We start from the raw sequence: 9,655 nt of genomic DNA, 5'->3' as shown, positions 1-9,655 counted from the left end.
ATGGCGCCGCACACACGGAGAGCTGACACACAAGATGGCGCAACAAAAAGAGACACAGATTCCCGGTGCTGCTGACAAGAATACAAGAGGACACAGAAGAACACACAGCGAATGGACACAGAGAGCAGACAATGGGGGGGGGGGGGGGGGAGAGATAAAAACAAACGCTGTGTGACCTAAGCAAAACACACCAACAGTCCAGAGGGACTGTTGGCTCAACAATTCTGCTCACAACTGGTGTTTCAAGACCAAGGCTTGCTTCAGCTTCTATGAAATCAGGGAACTGTCCGTTTCCATTCTCATGCAGCCTTTGATACCCCACAGTCATGGGGAGATAAGGAAAGACCAGGAACAGGTACCAGCTCTGGGATTTCTCCCCTGTACACCAAACACAGCTTTTTTTTTTTTTTTAGCAAATTGATTTTATTAATATATTAATAAAGTATACAATTCATCCAAAGCACACAATCACTGGTATTTGGTATGATCACAAAGTTGTGCATTCATCACTTCGATCATTATTAGAGCATTTTTATTATTTCAATAATAATATTAAACAAAAAAATGACAAACTAGAAAATTCTTCACCTCTCAATCTCTCTCTGCTTCCCCTGCTGAACATAGCTGCTATTTCTGGCTCTTCTGGAGCAGTTATTTATTTAGTAAGCAGTTTCACCGAGGCTCGTAGTATAATCACAATGTTGTGCCTTCATCACCACAAAAAGTTTTAGAACAACTTCTTACTCCAAAAAGAAAACCCTGACCGGGGCTGCTTCCTCTTTGCCAGACCTAGACCAGACCTAGGAGGAGGGCGCTCCAGGTTGCTGGCTGCGCTTGCCTCCCCAAACGGGTGCGCGCCCCGTGCCCCCCCTTGCCCCCTCTTGCGGGCCTAGGGAACGCCCTCGAAGCGGATTTCAAGCTGTTTGGTTGAATATTCCTATTTCCGGGTTGTTTCTGTCTTGAAGCAATGATTGCGCCTGCTTGGCTGGTGGTAGGGGCGCTGAGTTACCAGGATTCCAGGGCAGGAGCCAGGTCCTTTTGGGGTGGGGAGGGGGCTGATTCTGATCATCCCCCGACCCCCTTGAGGGGGCGCGGTGGCCCAGGCTGGCCCCCGGCCAGGGCTGCCTTCTGGGTCCTGACAAGTCGGGGACTCAGCTGCCCCCCACAAGCCCGGGACTCAGACTCCCTTTCCCCCCACCTTTCTCCTTTCCTTGTGCGGCTTTAGTGATAGTTCAGGGTGGGAGGAAGAGGAGTTCAAGGTTAGTGAATTTAAAATGCTGGCACCAGGCGACTGGTCAGCGCCTCTAAGCACACGGCAACACTGGAAAATCACGCAACTCGTGGGTGCGCGTTTTAAATTCCCAGCCGTGGGTGCCGCCCCCCCCCCCCCCCCAAGCGCCTGCTCTTCCCAGCCAGCTCCCCGTCTAGGGCAAGCAGGGCCCTGGGAGTGGGATTCCCAGGCCCTCCCCCATGGGCTCCTACCAGGTCCGCACAGGCTGCACCTGTCGCGGGGGTGGCCTGGGCTTGGGGAAGGGTTTGAGACGAGCAGGGCCTCCGGCCGCTGAGGCGGGGCTCGGGAAGGCCTCGCGGCGCCAAGACCGCCCTGGGGCCGCGAACACGGGGCGCAAGTGCCCGCCCTGCGCGCCCGGTGGGAGCCCGCCCGCGCCGGCCCTGGGCCAGGGGGCAGGCGGGGCCACCTGGTCCGCGATCTCCCGCCCGGGGAGCCCCCGCGACCTGCCCGGGGCTCGCGCCCGCCTCTCCCGCCCCGCGCGGCCCCGGAACCTGCGAGCGCGGCGCCGCCTCGGGGAGCGGCGGGCGGGAGCGGCCCCGCGTCGGCGCCTGGGGCCCGGAGGGCGGCGGCCTGGGGACGGCCGGGGCGGGCGGCGGCATGCGGCTCCTCTTCCTGGCGGGGCTGCGGCCGCACACCGGCAACGCCGTCACGGCCGAGAGGATCCGGTAGGTGCGGGGCGCGGGGCGGGGGTGCGCGGGGCGCGGGGCCGGGCGGCGCTCGGCCCGGGCATCCTCGGCCCCGAGCGGGGGGCGCCGGGGGCGCAAACGGAAAGGCGCGGGGCTGCACGCGGCGCTCGCTGCGGGCCGCGTCCCCGCGCCGCTGTGGGCCCCGCCGCCTCCCGGCCCGCGCCTGCCGTGGGTCTGGGCGGTGCGGGCCCTCGCGGGTGCCGCGGCGGAACCCCGCAGGACGGCTCCGGAGGGAGCCGCGGGTTGGCACGCAGAGCTCTGCGGGCGGATGGCCACCCCGCGCGGCCGTGTTCGTGAGCACGCGGTTGGCGGGGTGCCGCGGGGGCGCGCGCGGTCCGCGCCCGCCGCGGCGGCTGGAGAGGCAGCCGGAGCACATGGTTGTGCGGGGGCGCGCGGGCCGGGGCGCGCGGGGCGCCGTGCAGGCCGGGGGGCCGGGCGGGTGCCGCGGTGGGCGCGCGGGCGGAGGGCGCCGCGCCGGCGGGGGCTGCGGGGCTCGCAGCCAGGAGCCGAGCCCACCCCCGGCCTTCCGGAGCCTGCAGATGGGCTCCTGCGCTCGCCGCTTCCGGGAACCACCTTCTGTTTGTTTCCCTGCTCTCCCCGCGTGTGCGCCCGCGGGCTGGGAGCGCTGTTCTGTTCCTCCCTGGCCGAGGCTAGAACAGCTCACACGGGGGGGCGGGGGTGGGGGAGGCAAGGAGCCAGGCTGGTGCGTGGAGCTGCGCGGGGTCAGGATTTCTTTCTCAAACAGAGCTGCTTTCCCACTTGCCTTCCTCTCTGCGTATCCGCTGCCTGGAGCCTGGGCTCCTGCCCGCGCCCCCAGAAGTGCTGCGAGGCTCCTGAGGATGGGGCCTGAGGGTGGCCAGGGGAGGGTAAAGTTCTTGCGGAATTTCCTGGGGACTTGACAATTAAGATGAATCAGTGGCAGGACCCCCAGCCCCCGCCCCCTGATGGGGATGGCCAGTGCCCAGTGACTCTCCAGAGCACACTCCAGTGGGGGACGGGCTGAGGGGCGGCCGGAAAGGGGGGAGGTTCCCGAGGGTGGATAGTGCCCTGAGGAACGAACTCGGTGGGGCCAGTGGGGCGGCGGGGATGGGGGGCTGCCTAGATGGTGGTGGTGGGGGGCTGCCTAGACGGTGGGGGTGGGGGGGGCTGCCTAGATGGTGGGGGTGGTGGTGGGGGGCTGCCTAGACGGTGGGGGTGGTGGAGGGCTGCTTAGGTGGGGGTGATGGGGGCTGCCTAGATGGGGGTGGTGATGGGGGGGCTGCTAGATGGTGGGGGATGGTGAGGGGCTGCTTAGGTGGGGGGTGGTGATAGGGGGCTGCTTAGATGGTGGGGGGTGGTGGTGGAGGGGCTGCTTAGATGGGGGCTGAAGGGGCTGCTTAGATGGGGTGGTAATGGAGGGGCTGCTTAGATGGGGGCTGCTTGGATGGGGGTGGTGGGGGCTGCCTAGATGGGGGTGGTGATGGGGGGCTGCTAGATGGTGGGGGGGTGGAGGGGCTGCTTAGGTGTGGGGTGGTGATGAGGGGCTGCTTAGATGGGGGTGATGGGGGCTGCTTGGATGGGGGTGGTGGTGGAGGGGCTGCTAGATGGTGGGGGGTGGTGATGGGGGGCTGCCTAGATGGTGGGGGGTGGTGATGGGGGGCTGCTTAGATGGGGGTGATGGGGGCTGCTTGGATGGGGGTGGTGGTGGAGGGGCTGCTAGATGGTGGGGGGTGGTGATGGGGGGCTGCCTAGATGGTGGGGGGTGGTGATGGGGGGCTGCTTAGATGGGGGTGATGGGGGCTGCTTGGATGGGGGTGGTGGTGGAGGGGCTGCTAGATGGTGGGGGGTGGTGATGGGGGGCTGCTTAGATGGGGTGATGGGGGCTGCTTGGATGGGGGTGGTGGTGGAGGGGCTGCTAGATGGTGGGGGGTGGTGATGGGGGGCTGCCTAGATGGTGGGGGGTGGTGATGGGGGGCTGCTTAGATGGGGGTGATGGGGGCTGCTTGGATGGGGGTGGTGGTGGAGGGGCTGCTAGATGGTAGGGGGTGGTGATGGGGGGCTGCCTAGATGTGGGGGGTGGTGATGGGGGGCTGCTTAGATGGGGGTGATGGGGGCTGCTTGGATGGGGGTGGTGGTGGAGGGGCTGCTAGATGGTGGGGGGTGGTGATGGGGGGCTGCTTAGATGGGGGTGATGGGGGCTGCTTGGATGGGGGGGTGGTGATGGGGGGCTGCCTAGATGGTGGGGGGTGGTGATGGGGGGCTGCTTAGATGGGGGTGATGGGGGCTGCTTGGATGGGGGTGATGGGGGCTGCTTGGATGGGGGTGGTGGTGGAGGGGCTGCTAGATGGTAGGGGGTGGTGATGGGGGGCTGCTAGATGGTGGGGTCCGAGAGGGCCTCTGAGGGGGTGACATTCAAGGTGACCTTGGTCACACTAGGAGGCAGCCCCTCCCATCTGGAGAGAGTCCTGGGAGGGGGTAAGAGGCTCCCATGGACGGGCCTGGGAAGCAGCAGAGGCCCGAGGCTGTGGCATCGGAAGCGCTTGGGCCAGGGCCGGGCGGCGCCCTGGGGCGGAGGCAGCTCTGCCGGGCCCTGCACACACGGCGGGGGGTGCTCGGGGAGCCCCTGTTAGTAAACAGTTTGCTCCTGAGTTCAAGGATAGACTTGAGCCTGCACCTACCGGGCCCAGGCCCACACCCAAAGGCCGGTGAGTTACTTTTGTCCAATATGGAGGGAAACTAGGAGAGCCACGGAGGCTGCACTTCGGTTCGTCCGTCCCTTTGTCCGTCCACACGGGCCTTGTTGCCAGGCCTCGGGAACACGGTAGGGGAGGACTGTCCCCGCCCTGGCGCAGCCCCGAGAAGGCTGACGCCCGGCTGGCGTGCGGGCCGCCTGCGCAGGGTCCCTGTTTCCCTGGCGGTGCTTGGAGCGGCGGGAAGACGCGGCTTGTGCCTCGGCGCCGACTCAGCCGCCGCCCTCCCTGAGCTCAGGGAGGATTGTGGGGGACAGCAAGGCCCAGGCGGAAGGGGGACGACAGCCAGGCCCGGGGCCTTCAGGGGGCTTCCCAGGGCTGCCAGCAGGGAGGACCCTGCAGAAGCACCTGGGCACGGGGGAGGGAGACCCCGTGAGTGCCGTTGGACTTCTCAGCAGCCCAGCAGCACCGGGTCTGGAGTTTGGTAAAAGGAGAGGTAAAGGAAAGCAGCAGCGTCCATTCTTGCCCGCCCCAGTTTGCAGTTGTGAGTTAACAGCCTCTCTGTAAACAGCGGTGCTGAATTGGGACGAGGCCACTGGTGGAGCGGGTAGGTGGGGGTCCATCCCAGGCCAGGGGGCCTGGCAGGCTGAGCGGGAAGGACCGCCTGCCTTCACGAGCCAGCCCCCTGCGCAGACCGGGGCGCCCGAGGCCAGGTGATGCCTTCTCCCGGCTCCGTGTGCTCAGCCCTGGAGGGTGCTCATAGCACCGGCCTCGCTCTGAGATGGAGGCCAGGCGAGTTAATCCTGCTCTGTGGTTTCGGTAGGGAGCCCCTGCTCAGTGGGAGCGGCTCCGCAGTGAGGGCCCTGGGCTGACTGGGCGAGGGAGGGGCCGGGGAGAGTGTTTCAGGCAGCGGGACAGCAAGCGGCCTGGTGGGAAGGCACTGTCCCTTTGAGAACGGACACTTGTGTCGCCTTAGCAGCCTGGAATAGAGCCTCCAGGTGTGAGTCTGGCCTGGACGAGGCTGCTGCAGGGGACGCCTGAGTGATGTGTGCCCCCAGCGGCCAGTTGGCAACGCCGGGAGACCTTTTTGGTTGTCACAGCTGAGGCTGGGTGCTGCTGCACCCAGTGGGCAGGGGCATGGGGCGGCCCTACCCCTAAGAAGGCTGAGACTCCCTGGTGCTGAGGGGGTCTGGAGCCGGGCTGGAGAGGGGGCAGGCCCCGTGGCCCGCGGGAGCTCTGGTTTGTACCAAGAACTGCGGTGTGGAGGGTGGCGGTGAAGGAGGTAAGCATTTGGACTTGACATACTAGGGGAGTAAAATGGACAGGGCATGGTGACTGAATGTGGGGCGTGGGGGTGAGAAAACCCGTGGCTTCCTTCATTATAAAGGGGAAAAACGGGGGGAATCGTGGTCTTTGTTGGGGGCTTGGGCCTAGAGTGGTTTTTTAGAAGATGAAGGTGAGAGTAGAAGGAAGTGTTTGGAGTCAAAAGAATCTTGGTGACGGGTCCCCGAGTCAGTGTCGCCCACTCGGCCCTCCTTTGCAGTCTACCTCGTGGGCTGAGGGTGTCAGTGGAGGTGAACTCACACCGTCAGGCTGTGCGTTAGCCTTTCAGAGATCCCGGGGCACCTCCTCCCCAGAGCCCAGCGCCTGCACCTCAGAGGGCTGCAGCACGGGGCTCGTTCCGAGGTGAGGTTGGCTGGAAAGGTGGCCTGGGCACAGCAGGTGGGCAGGGACAAGGAGGCAGGGGCCCTTTGGGGCTTCATCCCCCGTGTCATGAAGCCCTGTGTCCCCCGACGCAGCCAGAACGTTCCAGGTCTTGCTGTCAGACTATGGGCAGCGCAGCCTTGAGCGTCTGGACGCCAGGTGCTTGCAGGTCGGAGGGACACCTGCGGCCTCCACGCACAGGCGGTGACTGTCGTGCCGGCGCGGTGCTACCTGTAGGCGAGGTGGGAGGGGGCGCACAGCTCCCCACCCATCTCTAACCCCCCGGGAGCCGAGTCTTCAATGATCCAGGCAAACAGGCCGGGGTCAGTTCCTAATAGAAATTTTTCGAAGTTAAGAGCAGCCCTGGTCACTTAAAGTAGCATCCGGAACAAAAAGAGCAAAGTTCAGTTCGTTAGTGGAGGAGAGGTAAATGCCCCAGGTAATGGATACAAAAAAGTGTTCGCCCCATTGCCTCGGCCAGTCCCGGGAAGTGCCTCCTGCTGGGCTAGCCCAGGCCTCGCAGCCTGGAGGTGACCTGAGCCTGAGGTGGGCAAACGGCGGCCGTGGGGCCAGCGGGGCTGCCTGTCCTGGGAGCACAGCAGCTCGCGGTGGGCGGCCTGCGGCGGCAGGGGCGCCACCGGAACCTCCCGGCCCGCGGAGCCGAGTGGCCGCCCGCTGCCCGCTCCAGACCAGGTTTGCCGAGCCCCGTTCCTCAGCGCCAGGTGGGAACCCCTGGAGTTTGTCTGCAGGGCCCCTCCAGGTGCAGGGGACGGGCCTGGAGATGACTGGGGAAAACACACAAGGGGCAGAGGGTCGGTCTGGTGGAGACCCCTGGGGGCCACCAGCCCAGGGGCCGGTGCTGGCTCGAGCAGGCCTTGGACTCTGTGCAGCGGGCGGTGCCTGTTTGCTCTCCTTCTCCCCCAGGGACAGGCGATTAAAGTGTTTTTATTTGAACCGGAAGCACCTTAGATAAGATGAATAAACAGAGGCCACCACTGATTCTGACGCGAGAGGAGAGAAAGCAGGGCCGCCACTTTCCTTTAGGCGCTCCGCTGCCCTCCCCAAGCCAGACCTTTGGGGAGAAAAGGCCTGGGGGAGCCCGGACCTTTTCTAGGTTTTCTTTCTTTTTTTATATTTTTTAAGATTTATTTTATTTATTTCTCTCCCCTTGCTTCCTCCCCCCCACCCCCCGGTTGTCTGCTCTCTCTGTCCATTCGCTGTGTGAGGGGTTTAGCGGCTTTCGCTCTCCTGGAGCAGGCCGTGCTCAGGGCGTGGCTCTGCAGCCCCGAAGCCGGGTGGGGGGGGAGGGGGGGGCCGGCACCCGCCCCTCTCCGCTTCGCATTCTTGGCAGGCTGTCACTGCCAGCACCTTCCAAGGTCCCTGGTTCCGGCCCAGCCCAAAGAGGAAGGCTGGGTCCCTGCAGGGGCAGCCCCGGTCCCAGAGCTGGTATTTGCGGGTGGGGGATCTAGGCGTCAGCCAGCAGGACCACGCTGGGTCTGGGGGCGGGGTTCACCCCCCTCAAGCCATGTTGCGGGGCGTGTGAGGGCCTTGAGGAGGGGGACGGGAATGGGTCCTGCGGAGGGGTGACGGAGTGACCCGGGGGCGTTGCTCTTTGGGTAAATAGGAAAAAGGACCTCCAGGAACAAGGGACAGTTGTTGAGTTTGAAGGAGCAGGAAAGGCCTTGCGGGGAGGCTGGTGAGGGACAGGGGACTCGGGACAGTTTCCATCAACAGTGATTGCACAACCACCTGCTTGCAGTTCCTGCCACCTGGACAAACTCGGGAAGTACACGGATCCATTTAGGAGTCTCCCTGCACAGTGCTGCTTCTAGAAGGTTCGAAAAGGCTCCAGAGTTCAGTTCTCCCAGATGCTGTGCTTCCCGGTCCCCGTGTTCAGAACCTCCAAATGACAATTTATGACGTTACAACTGGAGTGTCCAGGAGGCTACACGGCATTCAGGATATCTCTCTGGAGATGGACAAACGTCAGAAGGACGGATGCCTGGTGACCGTGGCACTCGAGGACGCGCGCCGTTGCGTCAGCCCGGCAGGTGGGGCCGCCAAGCCCGGCTGGAGATGCCGCTGATTCAGACGGCATCGCGAGACGCCCGGGGCGCCGGCCTTTCTGATGCCGGAGGAGACCGCAGGTGCCACTGCTCTCCCCTTGCCTGTCCTTTTGGAGACTCCCAGATCCTTCTGGAATAATTCAATCCTGCTACGAAGACTTATATGGGGGTTGTTTTATTTGGTCTTCTTGATGGCCCTTGAGGCCACTTCAGTCTATGGAAAGCAATCTAGTTTTGTCAATAAAATGTTTATTTTTTTCCTTTTTAAAAAAATCTACCTCTTTAATTTGAGGGGCATGCATTTATTTGGGACTTTCACTTATCTATTCACAGGTTAACTTATGAGTGATGTAGATAGCAGATAAAGGTGGTAATAAAAAAAAATAGAATAATGAGAGCAGCAGCCAGCGCTGTGGTGTGTGGGTGCCAGGCCTTCCTCTACGCTCTCAATCTCAGACCCTTCTCCTTCACCAAAGCCCTCTGCGGGGGAGCCTGTCTTACTCCTCTTCAATTAGAAAGATGAAGACAGTGAGGCTGTCCAGCTCTGCTCTTCACCACCCTGCGCTGTGGGCGCTCCTGGAAGAGTTTAGAAAATTAGCCCAGATAGATAGCTAAACCTTACTGACTTTATTTTTGCTTTCTTTTTTTTTTTTTTATAATTTTTAAAAAAGATTTATTTTATTTATTTCTCTCCCCTCCCCTGCCCCAGTTGTTTGTTCTCTGTGTCCATTTGCTGTGTGTTCTTCTTTTTGTCCACTTCTGTTGTCGTCAGCGGCACGGAAATCTGTGTTTCTTTTAGTTGCGTCGTCTTGCTGTGTCAGCTCTCAGTTTGTGCGGCGCCATTCCTGGGCAGGCTGCGCTTTCTTTCGTGCTGGGTGGCTCTCCTTATGGGTCGCACTCCTTGTATGTGGGGCTTTCCTACACAGGAGACACCTCTGCATGGCACGGCATTCCTTGCACGCATCAGCACTGCATGTGGGCCAGCTCCACACGGTTCAAGGAGGCCCGGGGTTTGAACCTTGGACCTCCCATGTGATAGACGGATGCCCTACCCACTGGGCCAAGTCTGCTTCCCTATTTTTGCTTTCAAACTTACAAATGAATGGGCCGTTAGGCCACTGCTGTCCATCGGTGGGACCCCACCTGTAGAGGAGTTGACTCAGCCACGCTGTTTTAAAATTCGGATGTTTCTCAGAGAAATCCTAATACTTGTTTTCTTTTTCCCCCATTGTCTGCTCT

The 9,655-nt window shown here is 62.2% G+C and overlaps 1 protein-coding gene and 1 long non-coding RNA gene across 4 annotated transcripts in view; both read left to right on the top strand.

Annotated features, from left to right (window-relative positions):
* Positions 1-1,719: 1,719 nt before the first annotated feature.
* Positions 1,720-9,655, top strand: part of GLT1D1 (glycosyltransferase 1 domain containing 1) — a 120,877-nt gene continuing 112,941 nt past the window's right edge. The window contains exon 1 of one of the 2 annotated variants that reach the window (XM_058281215.2): positions 1,720-1,956. In XM_058281215.2, the coding sequence (XP_058137198.1) occupies positions 1,889-1,956 (68 nt within the window). In that variant the 5' untranslated portion in view covers positions 1,720-1,888. The remainder of the gene's footprint in view (positions 1,957-9,655) is intronic. The other variant, XM_058281214.2, reaches the window with a different exon arrangement.
* LOC111764182 (uncharacterized) lies at positions 4,586-8,689 on the top strand. 2 transcript variants are annotated; one of them, XR_009181776.1, is made up of 2 exons: positions 4,586-4,661; positions 8,110-8,689. It is a non-coding gene; the product is annotated as an uncharacterized lncRNA (long non-coding RNA). The 2 variants fall into 2 exon arrangements; XR_011646465.1 differs by lacking the exon at positions 4,586-4,661 and adding an exon at positions 4,670-5,928.

Source organism: Dasypus novemcinctus, chromosome 19 (genome assembly GCF_030445035.2).
Source record: "Dasypus novemcinctus isolate mDasNov1 chromosome 19, mDasNov1.1.hap2, whole genome shotgun sequence".
NCBI lineage: Eukaryota > Metazoa > Chordata > Mammalia > Cingulata > Dasypodidae > Dasypus > Dasypus novemcinctus.
The sequence above is the reverse complement of the archived record's forward strand: the minus strand, read 5'-3'. Positions and strand labels throughout refer to the sequence as shown.